Source organism: Ornithorhynchus anatinus, chromosome 7, assembly GCF_004115215.2.
Source record: "Ornithorhynchus anatinus isolate Pmale09 chromosome 7, mOrnAna1.pri.v4, whole genome shotgun sequence".
Classification (NCBI taxonomy): Eukaryota; Metazoa; Chordata; class Mammalia; order Monotremata; family Ornithorhynchidae; genus Ornithorhynchus; species Ornithorhynchus anatinus.
This window is the reverse complement of record NC_041734.1, coordinates 58,485,517-58,511,144: the sequence shown is the minus strand read 5'-3', so window position 1 is coordinate 58,511,144 and position 25,628 is coordinate 58,485,517. Positions and strand designations below refer to the sequence as shown.

The 25,628-nt window shown below is 50.8% G+C and overlaps 2 protein-coding genes across 10 annotated transcripts in view; one reads left to right on the top strand and one right to left on the bottom strand.

The window, feature by feature from the left end:
* SYT2 (synaptotagmin 2) overlaps positions 1-6,205 on the top strand; it is a 150,294-nt gene extending 144,089 nt beyond the window's left edge. For both annotated transcript variants that reach the window (XM_029069238.1, XM_029069239.2), the window contains 2 exons: positions 1,149-1,282; positions 5,563-6,205. In XM_029069238.1, the coding sequence (XP_028925071.1) occupies positions 1,149-1,282; positions 5,563-5,769 (341 nt within the window). In that variant the 3' untranslated portion in view covers positions 5,770-6,205. The remainder of the gene's footprint in view (positions 1-1,148; positions 1,283-5,562) is intronic.
* A 9,760-nt stretch (positions 6,206-15,965) lies between these two features.
* PPP1R12B (protein phosphatase 1 regulatory subunit 12B) overlaps positions 15,966-25,628 on the bottom strand; it is a 245,567-nt gene continuing 235,904 nt past the window's right edge. For 4 of the 8 annotated variants that reach the window (XM_029068781.2, XM_029068780.2, XM_029068784.2 and 1 more), the window contains one exon: positions 23,042-23,125. Coding sequence is in view for 3 of the 8 variants with exons in the window: in XM_029068782.2 (XP_028924615.1) it covers positions 23,039-23,125 (87 nt within the window). In the remaining 5 variants the exon portion in view is untranslated. Of the gene's footprint in view, positions 23,126-25,628 lie in introns of all 8 variants that reach the window. The other 4 variants (XM_029068782.2, XM_029068785.2, XM_029068788.1 and 1 more) reach the window with 2 other exon arrangements.

The following is a 25,628-nucleotide window of genomic DNA, read 5'->3' as shown; positions in this document are numbered from 1 at the left end:
CCACCAAGCACCATGAGGTGGCAGCAGTGAGCCGGCCGCCTCAGCCCGCCGGGTTCCCAATGGGAAAATAGAACATTTGTCCCACCTCTTTTTGCCCCTCCGTCCCCCTGGGGGACTTGTCCCCAGGCAGCACGGCTCGGGCACAACCGGCACTGCTTAGTGGCCAGCCCCCGGGCCTGGGACTCAGAAGGACCTGGGTTCCAATCCCCCCCCCCCACGCCACTTGTCCGCTGTGTGACCTTGGGCGAGTGGCCTAACTTCTCTGGGCCTCGGTCACCTCGTCCGTGAAATGGGGGTGAAGACCGAGAGACCTCTGTGGGACCAGGGCTGGGTCTGACCTGATTAACTCGTTATCCAGCCCAGCGCTTAGAACGGTGCTCGGCACATAGTAAGCGCTTAACAAGTACCAACAATATTATGTGGAAAGAGCACGGGCTTGGGAGTCAGAGGACGTGGGTTCTAATGCCGTTCCTGCCACTTCTCTGCTGTGTGATCCTGGGCAAGCCACTTAACTTCTCTGTGCCTCAGTTAACTCATCTGTAAAATGGGGATTAAGACTGTGAGCCCCATGTGGGACAACCTGATTACCTTGTACCTACCCCAGCACTTGGAAAAGTGCTTGACACAAAGTAAGCACTTAACGAATATCATAATTATTATTACTGTTATAGTAAGTGCTTGACGGGTACCACAGCAAAGCTCATTCCGCCTCACAGACACTCAGTTTCCCCATCTGCACAGCCGGCTCCCCTAATGGTCAGGGCTCTGGGTGAGCAGGGCGGAGTTACCGTAGTTTCAGTTATTCAAAACCGTCAACTTGGAGGTGGCGGCTTTCACTGTCACCTTCTTTAAGGAGCTATACAGCCCTTCCTGGGCAGGGAGTGGAGCCTGAAAACCAGCCTAGTGAAAAGAGCACAGGACTGGGACCCAGGAGATCCAGTTTTTAATCCCAGTTCTGCCACTTGCCTGCAGCGTGACCCCAAGCCTCAGAGGCAGAATCCCCGGTGGGGCTCAGGGAGTACGGGTTTGACCCGTAACGGTCTCGGTCAAGTTCTTGTGACTGGCTTTCCTGAGGGACACACGCACGACACGTACACAAATGTGTGCGTGCAAACATGGAGACGAGACTGTCCCATTCCTACCTCCAGATCCGTACGTAAAGATCCACCTGATGCAGAATGGCAAGAGGCTGAAAAAGAAGAAGACCACGGTGAAAAAGAAGACCCTGAACCCATATTTCAACGAGTCCTTCAGCTTCGAAATCCCCTTTGAGCAAATTCAGGTGAGTGACCCAGCTCCTTCGGTGCTCTGGGGTTGGGGGTGAGGAGGAGGTGGAGGGAGGAAGCTGCCTCCTTGGGGTATCTTGGGCTCTCCCCCAGCAGTTTCCTAGGTGGGGGATAGGCAGACTAGAACTGCCCCGTTGAGAATGTCACCCCTGAACTTGGCCCATTCAACTAGAACATGAGTAATAATGTTGGTATTTGTTAAGCGCTTACTAGGTGCCGAGCGCTGGGGGAGATACAGGGTCATCAGGTTGTCCCACGTGGGGCTCACACACTTTTAATCCCCATTTTATAGATGAGGGAACTGAGGCACAGAGAAGTGAAGTGACTTGCCCACAGTCACACAACTGACAAGTGGCGGAGCCGGGAGTCGAACTCATGACCTCTGACTCCGAAGCCCAGGCTCTTTCCACTGAGCCACGCTGCTTCAATAAGTAGCAGTCACTATGAGTAGTAATAGTAGTAAAAGTAGTAATTAACTGCTGTTTGCAAAACATTGTGCTAAGTGCTGGGTAAATATAATCAGATAAAGTCCTTGTCCCACATGGGACTCACTATCTAAAGGGGAAGGAAACAAGCATTGAATCCTTATTTTAGAGATGAGGCACAGAGAATTAAAGTGACTTGCCTGAAGTCACATAGGCAAATGGTGGAGCTGGGATTAGAACCCATGCCTTCTCCCAGACCCGTGGGAAGTTCAACATAAGCTCAAGACCCATCTCTGGCTCTGCAAGGAGTTTATACTCTAATGTGGGAGACAATTTTAGTTACCTTGAAGTTGCGGGGCTTAGAGCATGGATTATCTGGGTGAACTGGCTTCTGCTGCTTCTCCCTGTTGCTCCCAACAATGGCCTTTTTCTGAGGACTGTAAACTCATCTTCCAGACTCCCTGTGGGCAGGGAACGTGTCTGCCAACTTTGAGAAGCAGTATGGCCTAACGGATAGAGCACGGGGCTGGGCGTCAGAAGGACCTGGGTTCTAATCCTGCCTCTGCCACTAGTCCGCTGGGCGACCTTGGGCAAGTCACTTAACTTCTCTGGGCCTCAGGTACCTCATCTGTAAAATGGGAATTATGGGAGCCCTGTGTAGGAGAGGGACTGTGTCCACCCTGACTACTTTGTAAGAGAAGCAGCGTGGCTCAGTGGAAAGAGCCCGGGCTTGGGAGTCAGAGGACATGGGTTCGATTCCCGGCTCTGCCACTTGTCAGCTGTGTGACTGTGGGCAAGTCGCTTAACTTCTCTGTGCCTCAGTTACCTCATCTGTAAAATGGGGATTAACTGTGAGCCTCATGTGGGACAATCTGATTACCCCGTATCTCCCCCAGCATGTGGAACGGTGCTCTGCACATAGTCAGTGCTTGACAGATACCAACACTATTATTATTATTACTTTGTATCAACTCCAGTGCTTAGTATAATGCCTGGCACATAATAAGCGATTACCAAATACCACAAATATTAATCTGTCGTATTGTACCCTCCCAAGTGCTTAGTGCGGTGCTCTGCACATAGTAACCGATTAAATACCACTGATTCATTGGATGTGAAATTCCCCCAGGAATGAAAGGGGGTGGGAGAGGGCAGTTGAAGCAGTTCAAGTTCAGCTCTGGGGACCGGCCCCCTCCGTGAAATGGAGGCTGCAGGATTGTCCGTGCGCTTCACTTATCTGGTCCTTTCTGAGAGGTAAGAGTAAAGTAGACCCGGTTTCTTCAGTTGAGTGCTTTGGGTGCTGGGGAGCAGGCTAGGAGGTCGGGGTCCCGGCTGGGACTTCGGTAAAAGCTGATGAAGAAGCAGTTATTCAGGGCGCTCCTATGGGGTGCATTAGAGAAGCAGCGGGGCTTAGTGGAAAGAACATGGGCTTGGGAGTCAGAAGTCATGGGTTCTAATCCCACCTCTGCCACTTGTCTGCTGTGTGATTTTGGGCAAGTCACTTAACTTCTCTGTGTCTCAGTTACCTCATCTGTAAAATGGGGATTAGGACTATGAGCCCCATGTGGGACAACCTTACCCCGGCGCTTAGAACAGTGCTTGGTACATAGTAAGCACTTAACAAATACCATCGTTATTATTATTATTCTTCTTCAACCCAGTTACCCCTGGCTACTGCTCTCATTTTAAGCCAACCTGACTTCCCTGGACACTCTTGGGGCACACTTAGATGGCCCAAATGGGAGCTGGGGTCCAGCCTAGTGGATAGAGCCCGGGGTTGGAAATCAGAAGGATCTGGGTTCTAATCCCTGTTCCACCACTAGTCTGCTCTGTGACCTTGGGCAAGTCACTTAATTTCTCTGTGCCTCAGTTATCTCATCTGTAAAATGGGGATTAAGATTGGGAGACCTATATGGGACAAGGACTCTGCCCAACCTGATAAGCTTGTATCTACCCCAACACTTAGTACAGTGCCTGGCACAAAGTAAGTGCTTAACAAATACCATTTTTTTAAAATGGGTCAGGAGTCAGGATTGCTGGCTTACTGGGTGACCAGGAACAAGCCTGTTTCCCCTTCTGTATCTCATGATCTCCCTCTGTAAAATAGGGAGGGACAATTTCCTCTCTCTGACCCTCCCCCTCCTAACTCTTAGGGGAAAAGATTAATGCAGGCAGAAGGCTGCAATCTTTTCAAACAGACAAGCCAAATAAAATGAAAGCTTTGAGCTGTTGGTGTGCAAACAGCCAATCATACAATTTAAATAGAAGATGCTGGGGGAAAGAGGAGGCAAGGCAAGAGAAAGACGGGGGGAGGAGAGGGATAGAGAAAGTGAGAGGAGGGGAGAGAAAAAGAGAAAGAGGAAAGGAGAATGAGAGTGATAAAACGAGACGACGAGAGTGTCAAAGAACAGTTCCAATTTACTCTGCTACACTGTGAGCTCCTCGAGAGCAGGGATCATATTTACTAATTCTACTGTGCTCTCCCAAGTGTTTAATACAGTGTTCTGCACACAATAAGTACTCAAAAAATACCAATGATTGCTTGATTGAGGTGTGCGCTGTTCTCAGGCAGAGGCCAAGACATGGAGCAGCTTATCTTGACTTCCCCTCAGTTTCAGCTCAAAGGGTGGGATGAGCTAACTGCTTCCTGCCCAGAGAGCTGGGAAGGAGAAGATGAGGTGATTGTTCTCTGGGGGCTGTGTCCACCCAGGGAGAGAGTGCTTCTGCTCGAGAGCCACAATTGGAATTGGGAAGATCCAGACCCAAAGAGAGAACCATAGGTTGTCTTCCAACCCCCGGACTAAAGACACTGGATTTAGCGGGGAGAAAGGGTTGAAGACAGATTCGATAATGACTCTTTAGTCAAAGGGGGGATATTATAAAGGCTATGGTCATTTCTTGGAGGTCAGAACCAAAGGAGAGCTCGCTGTGGGCAAGGAATGTGTCCGTTACATTGCACTCTCCCAAGCGCTTAGTACAGTGCTCTGCACACAGTAAGTGTTTAATAAATATGATTGAATGAATGACTGAACGGAGTTACAGCGGAAGGACTCTAGTTTTAAACATAAGCCATCGGCCTAAATTTTCTGTAACGGTACTTGTTAAACATTTATTTTGTGCCAAGCACTGTAATAAGCCCCGGGGTAGATACGAGCCAATCCAGGTGGACAGGCCCTACCCATCATGGGACTCTCAGTCTAAGAAGGAGGAAATAGGCTTTCATTCCCATTACAGATGAGGTAACTGAGGCACAGAGAAGTTATATGACTTGCCTACCCAACATTTGGGGGCAAGAATAGTACTTCCTGGAAGGAAGGGGTGGATGAAATAGAGAAGCAGCGTGGCTCAGTGGAAAGAGCCCAGGCTTAGGAGTCAGAGGTCATGGGTTCTAATCCCAGCTCCGCCACTTGTCAGCTGTGTGACTTTGGGCAAGTCACTTCACTTCTCGGTGCCTCAGTGACCTCGTCTGTAAAATGGGGATTAAGACTGTGAGCCTCACGTGGGACAACCTGATTACCCCGTATCTACCCCAGTGCTTAGAACAGTGCTCGGCACATAGTAAGTACTTGACAAATACCAACATTACTATTATTATGATGATGAAATAAGCTCATTGTGGGCAGGGAATGTGTCTGTTTATTGTTATATTGTACTCTCCCAAGCACTTAGTATAGTGCTTTGCACACAGTAAGTGCTCAATAAATACAAATGAATGAATGAATGAATGAATGAATGAATGAATGAAATGACCTTCAAAGGCCATGCCTCGCTCAACATCTCTCCTGGGGAAGGGGAAATTTGAGCAGAACCTCATCAGGTATTACAGTTCTTTCTTTGGTCTCTTTCTGCAGAAAGTCCAGGTGGTGGTCACGGTCCTGGACTACGACAAGCTGGGCAAAAATGAGGCCATCGGCAAAATCTTCGTGGGCTGCAATGCCACGGGCACGGAGCTGAGGCACTGGTCTGACATGCTGGCCAATCCCCGGCGACCCATCGCCCAGTGGCACTCCCTGAAGCCCGAGGAGGAGGTGGACGCCCTTTTGGGAAAAAACAAATAGAGGACACAGCGGGGCTCCCTGCAACCTGACAAACATCTAAGTGATCCAGAGCTATCAATACCTCAGTTATGCAACTTTAGAGGTTTTTTTTTCCTTTGGTCTGTGGTGTGTCATTTTCGTCTTGGTTTTTTTTTTAAGACAAACTCACCTTTGTTAGCTGTGCTAGGAGAGTCCCCAAAGAGGTGGAACTGAAGTCTGTCTTGTTTCATTCTCTCTGGAGCTGCCCTTTGCTGCATGACCCATCCATCCTCCACTGTTCATTCAAAGCCTCAGTCGAATCTCTCTCTTGGGCCCTCTTGAGGTAAATTGAGAAAATGGTGGCACTTCCTGTTATCGGACTGTTCCGGAGCTCCGTGGTGAACAAACAAAATGGCAGCACTTCCTTTTACCTGAATGATTTTCAAGCCTTATGGTGATGAACCAACAAATGTGAACATTCTGGAGCCACCTCTTGGCGAATGAGAAAAATGAGGTATTTCCTATTTCCTAGACTCTCTGAGAAACCAGCCAAACAGCCGTATGTCCTGTCCCCTGTCCTTGCTGCCATTCATTTGGTGGTGAATCAGGATGGTGACGGGAATGATTCCTGAACTCTGCTGAGAGGACAACACCGAGCTGGACCACAAACCACGTAACTGCGGGTGCTTCTGCTTCTGAGTGTCAAGTGGGCCGCATGTGTCTGCCACTGAACGGCTTTGAGCTTCTCCGTTTGGTCCTAGTCAGGGCCGGAAGGGTAACGAGGGCACCAAGGGGCCCCTCGCTGGGTTGGAGACTGTAGCGCGTTCTTCTGGGAAACTGCTTCTGGAAACCCCTGGATAATAGCTGGATCTCGATGACCTCTTGAGGAGATCCAAGATCTCGGTTTTATCTGATTCCTTTAGGATTGTTTCCCGAAATTGGCGACCCCACATCAATCGTCTCGGGAGAAAGGGAGACCTGGAAATCGGATCTGGCTAAGCTTGAAAGGATGGTTGGCTACTCCAGGGCCCTCACCCGGGCAGATCTTCACCGCTCTGTTTCCGTAAAGCAGCATTCCAGGCGATGGGTGCATAGTGCCCTTTTCAGATAAGGTCTGCCTGGCTTCTTCCGGGCCTGGCAGTCCCCAGAAACTCCTTGCTAGTCTGTCTGCAATATCAAACCCCAAGAGACTGAGATTCAGCTTCCCCAAAAGACCAAATTGAGGAAATCAACTTCTCAGACTCCACCCCGAGGGTGGACCCTAGACAATCTCTCCACACTGTTGATTTGCCTAGTTTCCCATCATGCTTTGCTCTTTTAAAAATGTCAACTGGATGACCCTCTCTAAAGACAAGTAACCTGCCCTTGGTAGAGACAGAGAAATTCATGAGATGAATGTTTAAATATTTGTCAGGTCTCTGAGGTCCAGGAAAGAGTGAGTCAGAGGGGCAAACTTGATGGACGTTTCACCAGTAGGAGATGAATGCCAATTTCTGGATTTCTCTCCCCCCAACCAGGCCTCTTCCTGTCTGCCTGAGGACCTGATCCATCCCATTTGTGAGTGCGTGCTGCCGGAGGGGGCAGAGAGGGAGGGAGGAGTAAAGTCCATGTGCTTTGTGCTTCTGAAAGTTGGGGGAATGTCCCCGGGGGGACTCCAGAAGAGTCCTGCTTGGAAGAGGGTCGGTAACTCCATTCCCGAGTGGCAGCTCCCTGAATTCCAACAGGAAAGGAAAATCCATTCCAAGGCAGGGTCTGCCACAAGCCGTCAGCCGCCCCGTTCCCTCCATGCCTCTTGCCCACCCCATTGATAAAAGCCATATATGTGTTAACCAAGGTTGCACTGAGTCCTCCTGAGTTCCCCCCAACTTCCTTCGCCCCACCCAGCCCAGCAGCGCATCCCCATCACCCCCAGTTCCCCTCCATCCAGAGGAACAATGGGGCCCTTATGATAAGGTTAAGGGCATAGAACCTCCCCCTTTCCACTTCCCACTTCCCACATCCTCCTCTGGGCAAGCCCATCATGGAATCACAAGGTCCCATCCTGGGGAACGGAGATGGTAGTCCCGATTTGATCTTAGGTTCTCTGGCCTGGGACGTAGGGGGAGGAAGTGTCGTCCTTCTCAACAGCACAAAATGGCAGTACTACCTGTTTTCTTTCATCATGGTCCTGCAGAAGGGGAGGGAGCCAAAGTGGTGCTGCAATTTGGTTACACTAATGAGAGAGGAAAAGTTATTTTTCAAAAAATGACAAGGACTGGGAGGGAGAGGCCTGGGGGCTGTCAGTCTCTCACAACCTCCAATTCTTTCCTGCCTATGCCCCCGGTGACTAGGAGGTTATTTTGATACTAAGGACCTTTTATTTGTTTTTCATTTCATTTTCATTCATAGGACTAAGTGTGAATGTTATGAAGAAAGTGGGTTTTGGCTCCCATCAAACTGCAAACTGCCAGAGCTAGGGACAGAGTGGGGAAAAGGAAATTGGGGTTCCTGAGAACTGAGGTTCCCTAAGGCTACGGCATGGAGCTAGAGAGACCATTTTTCCTCCCCTTACCTAGAGATCTGGTGCTTTGGAGCTTCTTCATGGCCTCCCTGCTCTCAGCTCTTATTCCAACCCTTAGATTTGCTCTTTCTCCTTCCTTCCCCCTGCATCTTCCTAACTTTCCCATTCTCCAGCCCCCAGCCAAGCTCCCTGCTCACCCTCTGCTGATGCTTCTCCGAGGCAGCCTTGCCCACCCTGTTCCTCAGCCTCCATCACCAGATGGACAGTTCCCAGGCCGGGGACCTGCTCAGACAACAGAAGGGACCCCAGTGGCAGCTTTGGACCCCTGGAGACTTGGGCAGACCTAATGTTGCATTGGCACCCCTAGACTTGCCTCTCTTTGAACTAAGAAAGAGGAGGACAGGGAGGAAAGACTGCTGCTTCCTATCCTCAGCGTCTTCCATTTTCCTCAACAGAGCTATCTCCACTGCCCCTCCTCCCACTCGACCCAGCCTCACCTCTCAGCACAGGTGAATTCTCTCTCACCCCCCTGCAGCCCCGCCCCGATCCCACCTGCTGTGGCCTGTTCTTCCAGAGCCAAGCAGCAAGCAGAGAGGGTGACCAGAGATCCCGGCCATCCCCGAGGAGGGATCTGATCATGGTGTATCAGAACTGCTCAGGTGAGACTGAACTGGGGAGAAGGGCAGTGAAAGGAGGTGGGGAAAAGAGAGGAGAAGAGAATGAGAAAGAAAGTGAGGAGGAGTGAGAGGTGGGGAAAAGGTAAGGAAAGAGGAGAGGGTGGAAGAAAGGGGAGAAGAAGAGGGGCAAGCACAGGGAAGGGAGAGGAGGAATAATCTCTCCGTGGCCAATGGAAATCTTAAGGGACTGAGCAGAGATCCCATCCTGGCCCTACCTTCCTCCTCCCATGCAAACAGTGGGTTTTGGTCATCCAGGCCTGGGCCCCAGGTGTCCATTCCCAGCCAGGAAGCCCCAGAGTCCTGGGAACAGAGAGCTGCATGTGGTGGCGATTAGGTTTCAAAGCCCAGTGGGAAGCCTGCAGAAGGCCAGAGACAGAATCTTAAAGGGGTGAGCACAAATCCTTTGTTCCAGGGTTGGCTCCTGTGTCCGCTGAGCCCACCTTCCAACCAACTCTGCCAAACCCCCTGCTATTCCTCCCTTCTTCTCTCTTCCCCACCCCAACTTATTGTCCATTACTGTTTGTGTCCAGGGCAATGGAGTCTGGAAGTCAGTGAGGGAGTAAGAAAGGTGCGCTCCTCAATCAGATGGGCCCCATCTGGTAGGGTGGCTGGTGATAGATTGGAGGTCAGGCCCCTCCCACCCCCTAACCCAGCCAAGGAAATAAACCCTGAGGCTGAAGGCCTGGTGGTGGGGTGGTCAGGGGAAGAATGAACACATTCACAGCTGTGAGCTCTCATTTCCAATGAGGCCAGAGCTCCTCCTTCCCTGCATCCTTCAGAGTGGAGTAGAGGGTCCAGGATGCCCTGCCTCGGGAAGGAGCCCTAACCACAGGTAGGAGTATGACTGGGAAGACCTCTGCAGGGCCCTGGTGGCACAAGGACACTGTCTAGCAGGGACTCCCAGCTCCTGAAAGAATTCATTTTCTGACTGGTTGACACCAAGGGGAAATGAGGTAGGTTTTGACACCCTGGCTCCCCAGAGGGGTTGGTGGGCCCTGCTAAAATGGTTAGCTAGTTTCTGATCCCAAGACAGCTGCTGATTTTGTTAAAGACCTCACCTCTTCACCTTCTTCTCCCTTCTTCCTGCCCAGGCTCTCTCTTGCAAAGAGCCACTCGCCCACGGTGAGGGAGGACACGACCGTGGGCTGGAAGGCTATCTGTGGGGCTGCCTTCCTCCAAGCCATAGGCCATGGAGAGGTCTCAGTGAACCTGGCTCCAGCTGGCAGCGGGGTGGGGGTGGCTAGTTGGGGATGGGAGTTTGGCCCTCTGTCTTCACCCTCTTCTCGGGGCCAGCTCCCCACTGGACACAAAGGATTTCACTTGATGTGTTTTCCACTGCAATATCGAGAAGGGGACACTGTGACTTGAAGACACATTAATACAATTCATTTTTTGTAAGAGGATAACAAAAAAATGAACCAACAGAAGCCATTCGAGTCTCATCCAACTTTCCTTTCACTTGTGTGTAGTTATATATAAAAGAAGATTATATATATATATATGCATATATATATACACCCCTATGGACAAATCCTTGTTATAAATGCATGTGGATAAGCCTTCTGTAAATAGCGCATGGCAAAGCTGAGGTCTTTTCCCATCATCCTGTCGATTTCATACTTCCCAGAGCTCAGCCAAGCTCCTGCTTTATTTTTTATGAGAAATGAATGATATTTCCCTTCCGATTCTACCCCACAAATAGAGAAATTCCTTCATGCTCATCACCTGACTGAATGGTTTCCAAGATGCAGGTTTATTTTCAATGCCAAATGCATGCCTCATCCATTCCAGGTGTCGGAGCTCAAAACCGACCTTCTCCCCGCCGCGGTACCCCCTCGTGCCACCCGCCGCTGCCCCCCCTCCCCCCCCCGGCCCCAACACTCTCTCCCAACAAATGGCACTAAAGTTCACGTCTGTTGTGTGTCTAGATTTGCAAAACAAAATGTATCTTGTTGAATGTGCCCTGGTCTGATGTTTGTGTCGATGTGGCTTCTGTGTTCTCTGTACGGTTATAAGGTTGTGTTTCTCCATTCCACTGTGTCCAACAAATTTAGAAGCCATACAAGGTCTTGATCTGTCCGAGTCCTGCCTGTGGTTGGATGAGTTCCTGGGGGCTCACAAGCGTCCCCTCTGGAATCTCTCCCCTCAGGGCGCCCCGGGCCCCGGCCCCTGCCGCCCACTCTGGAGTCCCCTCAGACTGGGTCTTGGAGGTGGGGTCAGGGTGGGGGTTCAATGTCTTCCTGTCTCAGCTCAGGTTTGGCTGTGGCCTCCGCCACCTGGGACGGTTCCGGTTTTCAGGCCCTGGCCTGGCCGAGGGTCCTGGGGGTCTGTTTTTCAGGGGCAGCGGGCCAGTGGCAGACAGCTTAGGTGGGGCTTTTCCTCCTTTCTGGAGGGGATTGAGGGAGGCTGAGCTTACCAGCACTTGGAGGGCAAGGAGTCAGGGAGAGGCACCCCAGGCCCCCTCTGAGGAGAAGCTGTGACCCCAGGGGACTTGCTCAAGTGGCCCTTACCCTGATGCCTTCAGAGACAAGGTCTGTGGGCTGAACTGGGATCGGGAGAAAGAGAAATGGCCACGGCCTGGAAGCGTGGCTGGGGGAGGCAGGAGAGCCGGTGAGCGCTCTGACCTGGTTGCCTGGGGTGGCGGGTGGCTTGATGTATTGGTGGGGAGTGTTGCCTCGAATGAAGAGGAAAATTCGGCTGTTCCAGAGTCCCGGACCCCAGCCCGGCCTCGGGAAAGATGAGGAACTTTGACCCTTGGGGCTTCTGCAAAGGCCGGCTATGGAGGATGGGAATCTACCCTATAAGAGAAAATTACAAATGGCCCCAAAGAGGTGAGCTGTCCCCACTGAGGTTTAATTCACCTCTTCTGGGGACTGGTTCTCCCTCCCGCAAGTGTGTCTGGTTTTCCTGGGCTGTCCCAGGGTTGGGGGAGGCCCTGGGTTCTGGGGAGGCATTTTTCTGGCTTGGGACAGCAACTTTCTCCCCATGTCCTCCAGTTCAGAGAGGGGTTGGAGCGAGTTGAAAGTTGGGAGGAGTTGGAAGATGGAGTGGGTGAAAGGGATGGTGTATTCAAGGTATTAAATTCTCCCAGTTTGGCCTAAAAGACCAAACTCCAAGATGGCTGCTGCCCCTCTGTGTCTCCCCACCTAAATACCAGTCCCAGCCTCCTTTCTGAAAAAAGGGAGAGCTTGCTCCTACTGGAAAACAGCCCCCCAACTGCAAAACCTGGTCTTCCAGGAGAGCCCCCCTCTCCACCCACACCCCACCTGGCCCCCGCAGCCCATTCCCTGGGGCCATCTCCCCCTCATTCCCCGTCTCCCACAAAGAATAGATGTTCCTCTCCTCCTCTTCCCTGCTTGGGAATGCCCCTCTCCAACCCCTGGCCCTCGTGTGGACTCTGTCGTTACTGTCTGATCTCTTGTCAAATTGTTATTTTGTAATGAGCTGCGTCTCCTTATTAAAGAAACAAGCTGAAAGAAAGTGAAGGGGCCTCTCTCTTCTTGCTGGGGGAGAGGGGCTGCCTGGGGATGGGGACCTGTGAGGAGGGAAGGGGTGATGGGGGTGACATCCTCCCCAAGAAGTGGGACATTCTGCAGATCAGCCCAACTGGGGGCTGCCCTTTGCAATCTCGATGATGAGGAACAGCTCCTGCAGAATAGCGAGACAGGCACTGCAGTGCCCCTTCTTTTTTGAAGGGTATTTGTTAGGCACTTACTATGTGCCAGGCACTGTACTAAGCATGCTAGGCACTGTACTAAGATAATCAGATTGGACGCAGTCCATGTCTCGCAAGGGACTCACAGTCTTAATCCCCATTTTACAGATGAGGTAACTGAGGCACAGAGCAATTAAATGACTTGCCCAAGGTCACACAGCGGAGTAGAGGAGCCAGAATTAGAATCCAGGTCCTATGACTCCCAAGCCCATGCTCTACCCATTAGGCCACGCTGCTTCTCCTCTGGCCTCCTCCTCCTGGGGCACGGTGTGGTGTGTCTGCGTTATGGAAGTGGGTGCTGAGGGGAGTCTTGAACTGTCCTCGGGGTTGGCTTAATGGATAAAGTCTGGACCTAGGAGTCGGAGGGACCTGGGCTCTAATCCCTGCTCTGCCACATGCCTGCTGTGTGTCCTTGGGCAAGTTAACTTCTCTGTGCCTCAGTTGCCTCATCTGTAAAAAAAATGGGGATTAAGAGTGTGAGCCCACAATGGCGGACACAACCTGATTAACTTGTATCTGTCCCAATGCTTAACCCAGCTGGATTTTCCCTTTGTACAGAGCCATCTCCCTCGTGGAGCCCCGGGACCCGCCTCTGGCCTTCCCAAGGGCTCTCTCTAGGGCAGGTCACAGGCGAGGTCTCTGTTCTCCCTTCTGTCCTTTTGACTGCCTCAGCCCCCAAGACAGAAGGAGCAGGAAAGACTCCAGGCCCCTTGGACTGGCCGATCTACAGCCCAGTCATGGCTACAGCTCTCAATAAGGCCCTGGGAGCAACTCAGCTGACTTCCTTCCCCTTGCCCCCAACCTGGGTCCTGAGGGTGACCCATTCCTTGCCTGCATCCAGGCTTCTGCCACTGACGTCGTTTCTCTAGTGCCATGCTTGCAGGGCCTGGCGGCTCTGACGACGCCGAGAAGCAGCCTGGCCTAGGGGCAAGAGCACAGGCCTGGGAACCAAAAGACCCGGGTTCTAATCCCAGCTCCTCCCCTTGCCTGCTGTGTGACCTTAAGGGCGTCACTTCTCCGTGCATCACTTTTCTCATCTGGAAGATGAAGATTCAGTAGCCGTTCTCCCTCCCCATTAGACTGTGAACCCCGTGTGGGACAGGAACTGTTTCTGACTTCATTCAGTTGTATTAATTGAGCGCTCACTGTGTGCAGAGCACTGTACTAACCGCTTATTATCTTGTATCTAACCCAGTGCTTAGCGCTGTGCTCGGCACATAGGAAGTGCTTGACGGATACCATTATTATTCCTGGGAGGAGCACGCAGGAGTCTCTGAAACACAGAGGAGGTTGGGGCCAGGAAACGGGGCCTGAACAGGACTATTTCATCTCCCTTCCCACTCTTGATCCCCACTGCCTGCCTGCTCCCAACAGGGCCATGGAGATGTCTGGGTCAGCCACTCTCAATCCATCTGTCAGTTGTATTTATCAAGTGACACAGAGCACAGTACTAACCACTCGAGAGGGTACAACAGAGTTGTACTATTACTCGGGCCGAGGAAATCGATCAGTGGTATTTACTGAGCGCTCATTGTGTACAGAGCACTGTACTAAATGCTTGAGAGAGAACAACACAACGGAGCTGGTCAGACAGATTCCCTGCACACAAGGAGCTTACAGTCTAGAGAGGGCAGGAGTGTTCTAAGTCTTCGAAGAAACACCTAATCGCCCCACTTAAAAACCTTTTGAAACGAGATATTCGGAGAAGGGAAGGTGGGAGAGGACAATTGCTGTCTTCAAGCCCATGCAAAGATGCCATTCTACGGGAACAGAGGGCAGTTCTCTGGTTCCTCCAGAAGTCAGGGAATAGCCCTGAGTGGCGGCACTAAGGACTGCAATAGACAATAGGAAGATCTTCCTTTCTGTAAAGGGTCACGGGGCTTGGGGCAAAGGGTTTTGGGAAGAAAGGACAGTTCTATCAGTCAGTCCTGGCTCAAGTACCGTCTGGAGGTCGGGAGATGGAGGACGTGACTTCCTGAGGTCCTTATCAGTCTCTGAGCCCTTGCCTCATCTCTGGAAGGAGAAGTGGCAAGCCCTCTCCCCCACTCCTTTTGACTGGTGGGAAAAGTCCAGATTTGCCCCTCTTGAAGGGTCTAACGAAGATTAGAGTTCAGCTGAGCCCCTGAACTCTTCAACTGTGACATTTCGCATGTTTGTCCGACTTCTGATTAAAGCAGTAGGATGGCTTAATACAAAAGGAATTTTCTCTCCCCATGCCCATTTGATTTGCTTCCAGAGTGACCAAGGATTTCCCCTTTGCAAGAACGAGGGGGGCAAGCAAAATCAGAGGCAGCGGAGGGTTGAATTCCCATCAGTGAACTTTCAAACTCCCCCCCCAAATGACCAACGTATGGGATGATGGTAAAACCAAGCCTAAGGTAGTTTGAAGTTCTAATTTTCTCCGTTTCTCTGTTTTGCTTTTCTAACGTTCTCTCACCCTAAACACTCCTCTTCTCCTCCCACCACCTACCAGTGATATTTGCAGTGCATAATGCTTCGGAGAGAACTTGATTTTTTTCAAATAACAATAAATGAACGGGAAACAGCATGGCACAGTGGCAAGAGAACAGGCCTGCGAGTCAGAAGCTCTCAGTCCTAATCCTGCCTTTGCCACTTACCTGCTCTGTGACCTTGTGCAAGTCACTTAACTTCTCTGTGTCTCAGTTCCCTCATCTTACTAGCTCTTAGGCCGTGGAGAAGGCCGAGCTCTAAGTTGGGAGATCTGTTTCTAGTCTGGCTGAGCTGCCGCTGGCTGGGTGACCACATCTTGGGCTTCGCTGGGCCTCTGTCTGGGAAACTTTCCTCCTAATTTATCTAAGACTGGTGCAGGAAATCTATCTGCCCCTCCTCTTGGCTTGGAAGCGATGACCTCATGCTTAGCCAGACAGAGGACTTGGGATCTGTGTCCCGTTTCCCAATCTCCTTACTGTCCCTATGTGACCCCCCCCTCACCAAGAACTTCCTGCTCTGGCTTCCTGGCCCATTTAACCACCACCACCACCCTCCCAGGTCTCTGTCTACCTCTTGGCATTGGGTAAATATCAATGGTATTTATTGTGTGCTGACTGTGTGCAGAGCATTGTACTAAGCGCTTGGAAGAGTACAAGTGTTTTAGCCATGTTCCCTGCTCCCAAGGAGCTTACAGTCTGGAAGAGGGTGGAAAGAGGAGTGCATTGGCATGGCCCTCCCTTGGATCTGTTTCTGAACTGGAGGAAGGACGAGGTGACCTCTGGAGGGTCCACCCTAGGACAGGATTCAGTGCTTAGAACAGTGCTTGGCACATAGTAAGCGCTTAACAAATACCATAAAAAAAATCCATTTCCCAAACATTGGAGAGAGACGGGCATCAAGTTAAAACACAATTTTATTTGCTCATTTATAAATACTGTTGTGTTTACAGGCATCATATAGATGTGAATATTATTCCAAACTTTCAAACACGCAATACTTATAATACTATAGAATGACAACCAGTAAAACAAAATCATTCATCTTGAAAGGCCACTCAATTTGCATAAAAATACATTCGTTTCACAAGCTAGTCCTCCCTCCCCTGCCCCCCACCTGCCCCAAGCGGTATATTTACAATCGACTGAAGTTAATCCAGACAACTCGACTGAAAAATGGTAACGTCCAGTGCTTTACAGAGGTGGGAGGAATTGAGAGGGAGGGGAGGGAGAGTGAATAGGGAGGGAGGGAGGGTGAATAAGAAGGGAGGGTACAGGTTTGGCTCTTCTCCGAAGGCCCACCGCAACCTGGCAGGTTCTCGGTGACTGTCCACGGTCTCTTCCAAAACAGGAAGGAGGGAAGATGGGGAAGAAGGCTGCCTTGCAGTTCTCATTCTGTCACTAGTGTGACTCTGCTTCAGAAACAGAGAAAGAAGGTCCGACCACACAGCACTGCTCCCCATCCCAGGAAGCCAGGGAAAAATGTATCTTCCCAGGATAGGATGTGGAGGGTCGATGGAGGGAAAGGAAAGAAGAGCGGGCCGGAGACTTGCCGTGGGATCCGGAGGCAGAGGGACAGGACCAAAAGGAGAGGCCACTGCTAGGAGGCTATAGCAGCTCTGGCAAGGAAAAGAATTTTGTGGCAACACTGAGAAATTGTGAAAACTTTCTAATCCCACCAAGTTCTTCTGTGAAATTTGAGTCTATGCGTCTCTCCTTACCCTCCCGCTCAGCTTCGGGGATGGCTCCCTTGGAGGTTAAAAGGGGAAGAAGGGATGAACCAAGAAGACCGAGTGAATGAAGTGAATGACCAGCTGAAGAGTCCTGTCTAGAGAGAGAGAGGGAGTGAGGCAGCCTCAGAATCCGTATCCATCCGAACTGCCCGGCAGGGCCAGCCCTAGGACAGTCTGGCCCTCTGAGTCCTTTGCTCCCCATCCTGTTTTGGCCATACCTGGGCTCCCGGGGACGATTCCACCCGAAGCGGTCCTCTTTGCCTCATGTCACCAGAAATCATGTCCTGGCCAGGTTTCCACTAGCAAAACAGAGGGCTGGGGCAGCTTTAGGGATCAGACCGGACCAGGCCCCAGTGAGACCCGATCTGGGGCCAGAACAGGCTCAGAGGCATTGCATCAATTCTGCCCCTTATTCTCCTGCCAAGACCTAGTCACCCAGAGCCCCTGTCACTAGATTGGGTAAGGGAAGAACAGAACCATGCACACTCACATACACACCTAACCAATGCTGGAATAAAGGAAAGAGACCACCTCTCTGTAGCTCAGGCAAATGGTTAGTAGAAGCTCTCGATTCTCTCCATGTCAGAGGACCCCAGGGCCCCAGCTCATTGTTCGCATCCTTGTTAGAACCCTCAGGGACCCTGAGGCTGCCTGCAAGCTGCTGGGACTCTCTCAAGCGGTAGGGTCCGGGAAACCCTGGCAGTGGTCTCCCAGCCACAGAGTAGGTTCTGCCTCAGTGCAGGAGGAGAAGCAGATGGTTCCCATATGAGCCAGTTCCTAGAAAACTCACCCTCCTCCTTCTGAGCTGGAGCCACTTTAAGTCGCGGCTGGGAAGGCAAGAGAAAGGGGGCAAGAATTATGGTGGCAGGTGCCAGGAAGTGTCCACTCAAAGACTTGAAATGCCAAAGTCCCGAGACTCTCAAGAGGCTGGACGATGTTTCTCTGAGCCTTGAATTAGGCTGTCCAGGTAGAAAGGTCCGGGGAGAGGAGCCAACTATCACCTTGAAAGTGGCTTGTTGCCTGCCGGTCTCATCCACTGTGGACAAAGGTGAGACCAGCCCTGGTAGGAGGATGAGAAGTGCTGGAACCACGGGATCCACAGGGATGGATGGGAAAGGTCTCGGAAACGAGTTTCGTTGGCAGAGTGCCCCGGTGGAAGGGTAGTGATGGGATCAGCCCAACATATGAGGGCTTGTCTGTGTGTGTCTACATGCTCAAAGATGATCCCTCAACTATTTCTAAGGAAGGGCCAAGCTGTTCTTCTACCGAAGCGCGGCAATATATAAACCGCTGCCCGCCGGTGGATTTGTCTGCGATTCCTTCCGAAGTGGGTAGGGGCTGGGGTGAGGGGACAGTGAGGTACAATGGTGAAATAAACTCTTGGCCCTCTGAGAATTCCCAGGGTGGCTCTTTCAGGAGGCCTGAGGTGGAGCAAAGGCACCACTACCATTCTTGACAGAGCCCACCCCTTCTCATCGTGCAGCCCTGGGGCGGCCCGCACCCCAAGCCGGGAGACCCTACCGGGAGTGAGAGATCCCGTGCCGGCTAACATCCCCAGGTTGGGCAGAGTCAGGGCTCTGGCTGGCTCCTTGCCAAATGAATCAGAACCTAACAGATCGATAGCAGCCCTCTCGAGAGGCTGCTGCCACTGAGCACTGTCAATACCTATTAGAAAAACTGATTACAATCTCCAGTCACTTGGTGAGAGAGGAATAAATTCACAAACAGAACAATGATCTTGTTCTCCGAGGCAGCTCAACCTCCCCCAGGCCATCACAGCCTTGTTCCAACATGCGATTCCTCTGATCTCCTCTCTCCAGCGTGATACCGTCATCTCCACCCAATCCTCATCCCGCCCTTGCTCCTCATCGTTTGGTGATACTGTTTGAGCACCCTGAGAACCTCCTCTGCCCCGTTTCAGCTTCGATGATCGCCTCTCACTAAAATTCTTCAGGCAGCCTAGCTAAAGTTGTGGGCGTCGGCATGGGAGGAGAAGCCCTGCTGAGAAGTCCTGGTGCTGTGCCTCTTGGACCTTGGCCCTCCCCAACTCTATGGGCACAGTGGCGACCTAGAACCAGGAGCCAACGAGCCCCTCAGGATTGCAAAGTTCTTGTCCATATTTTAAACTTCCAGCCAAGGTCCCTGCATTATCTACCTGGAGAAAGCACCAGGCTCCTACCTGCTTATGTTTCTCTCTGACCACTCAGAATGTCAGCCAATTTCAAAAGCAGGGAGACCTATTTTTCATGTGCTTTAAAAATTCTGAGATATTAAAGAGACTCTTTCCACCCAAAGCAGAATCGCCAATGTCTTGAATTTGGAAAAAAAAAAAATCTCCAACACAAAGAAAATTTCTTTTACTCTGGTTCCAAACTGTTCGACCCCAGCAGGTCAGGATTGGCTTTTTAACCTCATTGGAGAGTGAATTTTCTATCCTGGGGAATTGGATGGTGTTGGAATGGCTTTCCTTCAGAATATCTCAGCAAGAATATTAAAACTTGCCAAGGTGGAAATTGGAACTCGTGGGGAAATGGCCTAAAAGCAATTTGTTGTGGGCAGCTGGAGGATAAATTGCTCTAATAGGGCATCAAGCCTCCTGTCGCACATGACTGCAAAACTGCTACTCCCCCAGACCGTGTTACTCATAACCTTGAGCCCCTGCTCCCCATTCCCCTCCGCCTCGACCCCCTTCACCTCATACACCTTCTGCATCATGCCTCTCTGGAGAATCCAGTCGAGGCTCATGGCTAAGAGGCCAAGGAAAACCTTCCCGCTTCATCCCCACAAGGTTTCTGTTCCAAAGCACCGCTGCTCTGGAGTGTGCTGGCTGGCCTATATTGTAGTTCACTAGGTGGGAACATAATTGCGAACTAAGTTGTTTCCAGCCACATCTTATTGGCTTCTTAGAAAAGAAAACAGGGCTCTTTTTCAAAAATATCCCTATGCCCCTTGCTACCAAAAGGCAATGCCTACTGTTTCACCTCCAGGAAGGTGATTTTGAAAATTCTGTGTGCACGACTTGATTTTCCCAGCAACTTGTCCTTCCAGGCTCCTCTGTCCCAGACATTAGTAGCATTTCTTTCCTCGGCCCAATTGACAGCTCCTGATGTGGGAAGAGAAAGATGTCCTTCTCCCACCTTCCAAGATTGACCCAGATTTTGGCCTCCCTTCCCTCACAGGATGCTGAGCTTGCACTTCTGAATCATTTTCTCAGGGGACTGGAAAATGCACTTTCACCCAAGAGTAATATCACAAGTTCACTTGGCAAAAGTCCGTTTCCAACCTGAATTTTAACCTGAAATGGTTGCACTTTAGGCCAAATATTTGCTTTCCCACCACCAGTACCTCTACAAAGATGCGATCCCCTAGTTCAAGCTGGTTTCAGAGAAAGGCAAAGACGACGGTCAAGGGAGGTGGCCAGGTATGGTGTCCGGGGACAAGTTTACTTAACAAATCAATTTAGCGTGACCAAGGCCAAACAACGCCAGCCCGCCAGGCGGGCAGGGGTGGGGAAACGTCACCAGAAAGCGAAAGGGATTGTTAGCATTTCTGAGCTGTGCACTTGGGGAAAAGACTGAGAACACAGAGAACTTTAAGAGAGCTCTAACACCCTTTAGTCAGACCAGAACAAGAGTTTGCCAATTGTCTGTTTTCAGGATTCACCGGTATTCCTTTCTGACTCATGTTTCCCTTTTCTTGGCTCCATCCTCCATCCAACTGGGTTTCCTCTCCTCCAGACACCATCTCCAAATCCCCTTCCTGACCCACATACCAGGAGCCCAGCAGGGAAATTCCATCCTCTTTAGTGAGCCCAGGGCTCCTCCATGACCCAAGACGGGCCCGGGGGATTGGGCGGTCTGGTCAAGGGGCAAGATTTGTAAGCACAGAATCAGGAGGCCTTTACTAGAACCACTATTTCCCCAGGTCCCACTTGCTGATTCATCTAAGGAGATTGTGATTGGACAAAGCCTCCAGCCCAGCCAGTGCTTAGAAATAGCTCAGAACCTGACACCCTCCAGGACAAACCTGAGCTGAAATCGAAGGAGAAGTCACTTCAGGCTCAAAAACGCCAAGCCTCACACTAGAGGTGAGTTTAAAAGTGAGGCAAGACGGAAGAGGCAAGAATCAGGAGATCACATCACTCACCTACCTGACATTTGAAGCTTGTGGTTTCAAGGGGGAAAGTGGTCCCGGGCAGAAGGGTTGGGGATCTGCCTTTCGGGAGACCCAGGTTCCATCGACAATCTTGGCCTCTTCCCTTTGACTGTGGGAGTGCAGCACAAGGACGGGAGAGAAAAAAGCTAATCCAACGACAGACCCAGAAGCCCAACTTGTCCTGCAGCTGGGCCCGAGGACCTGTCACTCACACACATACACATTCAGCACAAGTAAGGAGGAGCCAGGAGGGGTGCAGAGCTGGGAGAGACATACCTTTAGCGGTGACTTTGGGTAACGTCATCCAGGAGGGAACCTTTCCAAAGGGTCAGATCGAAGAAGAAAGGGTGACCATCTATGCCTGGCCTCATCTTAGTGACGAGATACACAGACCTCTGTCCCTGGGGAGAAAATTCAGTATGGGAAGAAAGAAACCCACACCCAACTGTCCTGGGTATCTGGCCACTGGAGGCCACTGGACCTCTGGAGTTATTAACTAAGAAACCGTAAAAGGTAATTGAAGGGACAGCCACCCATACACCCTCTCAAGGTGACAGTCTAGTCTCAGCCTCTAGAAAGGGCTGCTGGGCACTAAATCCTCAAGATCCCATGTGGCTTTGGGAAAGGATGCGAGTTTAGGAGGAAAGGAGATGCACAGCAGTCTTTCTAGGCCAGTGTATCCAATCCTCCATGAGATCCAAAAAGCCGTGCTGAAGTAGGACTCGGGCCGCTTTCAGCTGGGTGAAGTGACTTCAAAGACTCGTTTAGCTGTCAGCAGGGAAGGACAGCAGTGTGAGCAGTGGTGAGATGCTGCCAAGAAGCCCGAGAGAGCGACGTAGATGAAAAGCAAACGTTGAAGGTTGGCTTTCCCTCAGTGCTGGTTTTCTAGAATGATTAATCCCCAACACGTTGGTGCAGTGGCTCCTGTTTCTAGCCCCTCTGCGGAACAGGTGGCAGGGCTGGGGATTCTTCTCCACCTCAGCTGTGTATTAATCTCTCTCCTTCTGTCACTGTCAACAACCCCACTCTCACTCCATTTCCTCTCCTCTGTCTTCTCAGGGAGACACTGGGGAATCTTCTCCGCTGGGGGGGCTCTGGGAACCTGGAGGACCTGCGAGATGAAATGTCGGGGGCCTGCTGCCTCGACCGCCTGATTCCATCAGGCCCCTGTGGAGCAGGGAGTGGGCAAATAAATGGGTCCTATCCAATTTACAATGCTTCACAAGGGAGAGGAGTAAGGATTTTGGCTGACGCGGCATTTCTCATTTTTCGGAGGACTTGCTCAAGGCCACAGTGTTCAAATGACAAAGGCCTCCTGAACTTGAGGGCTCTTCTCCCCGCTCCTTGTCTAAACTGAGGATAGGCTGGGGGGAGGAGAGGAGAAGGAAGGGAGAGAGAGGGACAGGGAAAGGAAAGAGAACACTAAAGGCAGCCCAGAGATAGGAGTTATTCAACGATGTTTTCCCACAGATATTTTAAAAAGAGCAACCAATACAAGTCAGCTCCTTGACAATGGGCAAAGAGCACAGAGCATCATGGGAAGCAGCTGTAGCCTCTCTGGCAGAAACTGGCCCTCCAGGGCTGCCTTGTGGTTCAATAACAGTGCTGCAGTCTTTGCTGGATGGGTAGGGCCCCAGCCAGAGAGCTTCTGAGCCTTGCTCCCACACCTCCCTGGGCAAATGGGAAGGATGTCGACGTTTAGGTCCATTCAATACGTGGCTGCGCAGTGATGGCTGACCACTGTCAAGTACCAACTGGGCTGAATCGGAGCTGGTTCAAAGAGGACTGAGGGGGAGAGGGGCTGGAAGCCTCGGGGTCCAAGGCCTCACCCCTTTCTCCTGTCTCCAAAGAAAGCGTCCTTGGTTGCATCATGCTTAAATTAGAAGTGAATTAAAATGGACTTGGGCACTGAGATCTGTACACGGGGCAGGAAGGGGAAAGTGGGGAGAAGGGAGGCAAGTTGATCCCAAGGCCAAAAAGCTGACTATTCCCATTGGCTTTCTCGGCTGGAAGGTGACGGGGAGGGGGGAAAAGCAGAGTCGCTCGAGCAAGAGAACAGTCTTCCCATCCGGCCTCCTGAGGGTCTACTTGGAGAGTTTGCTGATGACTCGGATGAGGGCACCGTTTTCATCTTTCAGTCGCTGGTTGTCAGACTTCAGCTCGGTCAAAACCTGCAGGGGTGACAGAAGAGACAAGGCGGACAGGTCAGCTTCCAGGCTCTCTGCATTAACTGCTCCCTCCCTGAGTCCTGAGCACAGCCTAGCAAATATACAGGTCTCATTTTCTACTGTGGCATCTTCAAAGATAAAGCCTCCAATAGTTCTAAATGTTCCTGATGCCAAAGGTTGGGACAGTATCACTGGTAATCAGGCCCCAAGTTACCATTCAGGATGTTTAGCCCCCATTCATTTTAAGGGCTCTGTACAGTGGACTCTAAACGTGTCATGGATATGCACTGATCGATAACCCCATAGCAATTCTGCCTGGTCTCCTTACGAACTAGTCTTTTAGAAGTAATATGTGCAATGACTCTGCGATTTGGCTTTCCCCCTAAATTAGGGAATGATGCATGTGCCTTCTTTTTCTGGCTCAGCTTTAATTCAGAGTATGAGAAAAACAGAGTGCCCGTCAGGGGAAAATAAGAGAGGTGATAGAGAGCAAGGGCAGAAGTGGATAGGGCAAAATGGTATAAGAGAAGAAGGTTTGGGAAAGAATATGGAAAAAAAAAGGACCAGCCGATGTCTCGAGGTGGGCAAGAAAGGAGGGGTAAGTGGCTAAAAGCCTACTCCTAGCATTCCCAAGTGGCACTTTCTGGAATTCACTGACTCAGGATTTCTGCCCCAAGGTCAGATGCCTTTCCTTTTATGCCCCAATCTTTGTTTTCAAGCCCCTGGTACAGTAGTCTGCTCACGGCAGGAGCTCCATAACTGTAGTTGAGGATGATGACAAGACAAATGAAAACAACTGGCAATCTCCCAGCACCTATTCATCTTCAACAACTGAAATCCATGGAATTTCCCATCTCAAATTGCAGCGTATAATCATCAAGGTGGCAAGACATATTACACCAACAATGAAAGGAACAAGCGCTTCTAGTTCATGCCTCGATTCAGACAAGCCCATTCACAGGAAATGGAAGATTCTAAAAGAAACCCTTTGCCGTGGGAGATCATAAAACCACCGGGATCTTCAATGAAGAAATAAGGGTTTGACATTTCCTGCGCTGGGGAAAATGGGTGGCCACGGATTAAGGGAAGAGGAAAAGTAATAGACGGCCGATAATCTCCAGTCTGTCTTCCACCTCACAGCCACTACCGCTCCTGGGCTCTTTGGCAGGCAAGTTACTGCAGCACTTGCTCAGCTGATGGGCTAATGGACTAGCAAATGGCCCTTACTACATTTTTATACATAAAGGCTGTCCTTCAGAGATACTCATACACATGGATGAGGTCCTATTGTCAACAATGCAGCCTTTGACTAGGAAGGATGGCTATATATCTAAACACACACACTCTAATGCTGTACCCTCCTTTATGCTATGGAGTTGCCCAAGTTTAGGATCAAGTTAGGCAAGACACATCTCCCGCTAGAGATCCTTAAGTCTAGGGGAATCCTGCACCCATCTATTGCCATCTGTGATGAAGCTTGAGACATTCCGGGTCTGAAGATAAGAGGTACAAAATGATTTCATACTCGAGTAAATGTAGCAAGTGTTTGGACACAAAGGGGAACTTCTGTCTGGGTGATTAAAACATTGGAGAAGCTGTAAAATCACCATTTCGGTAGTTCTGTTTTTTGTTTTTTTTTTGAAAAAAGAATACCCATCTGTGCTGGTGGGGCAGAGGCCCGGACCAAATGACCTCTCAAGGGCTCACCCAGCTCATGGATTCTGTGACTAAGCCAGAGGAAATTTCTGCTGCTAAGGAGACAAATTAGTCAGCGCTTTAGATCAAGAGAATCTGGCAGGCCGATCCATCCACCTGCTACCACCAGTTAAAACAGGATCTCGTCAGAGTGAAGAGATGTACACTTGTGTGGGCTGTCCTTCCCTTTCCTTTGGATGGAGACTGGCAGCTCTATCCCAGGAGACCAAAGATTCCTGGAGAGGATCTCCTCTCCAATGATGTGGAAGGTCCCGACTGTTCTCCCACCCTACCTCTCCTCCTTATGAATCCCACCACGGGCAGTTATAGCTGGCCTTCCCCAGCCCCGGTCACTCTGGTTCTGATGGACGGAGAGGTCTGCCAGGATGGAGATCTACTTCAGCTGTCAGACATCCATACTGAGGAGGCTTTTTGGATCAGCCAGTTCCATCTTTGATGCGGGTTGTGCCCTCAATTCTTAAACCATCCCATCTGCTCTCTGAGGGCGCAATCCGGGGACTCTGCAGCCTGCATATCAGTGCGATTCAAAAAGCAATATTTCCATAATGGGTTTCTGTAAGCGGGAGAGAGGTTATATAGGCAGTGGATTGCATTTCACTGCTAGCAGCTCATCAAATCTGGGCCAAGTTGGTTTTTTTTTTCCACAAACAAAATTCACCAAGCCTTGGTGATTTATTTTCATATTAAGGACTCTAATGCTATGAGAGTGAGGAAAGAGAGAAGAGGGAGAGGAAGAAAGAGAGAGAGAGGGGGTGGGGAGGAGAAGAACAAGCCAGTTTCTCCAGCTGCA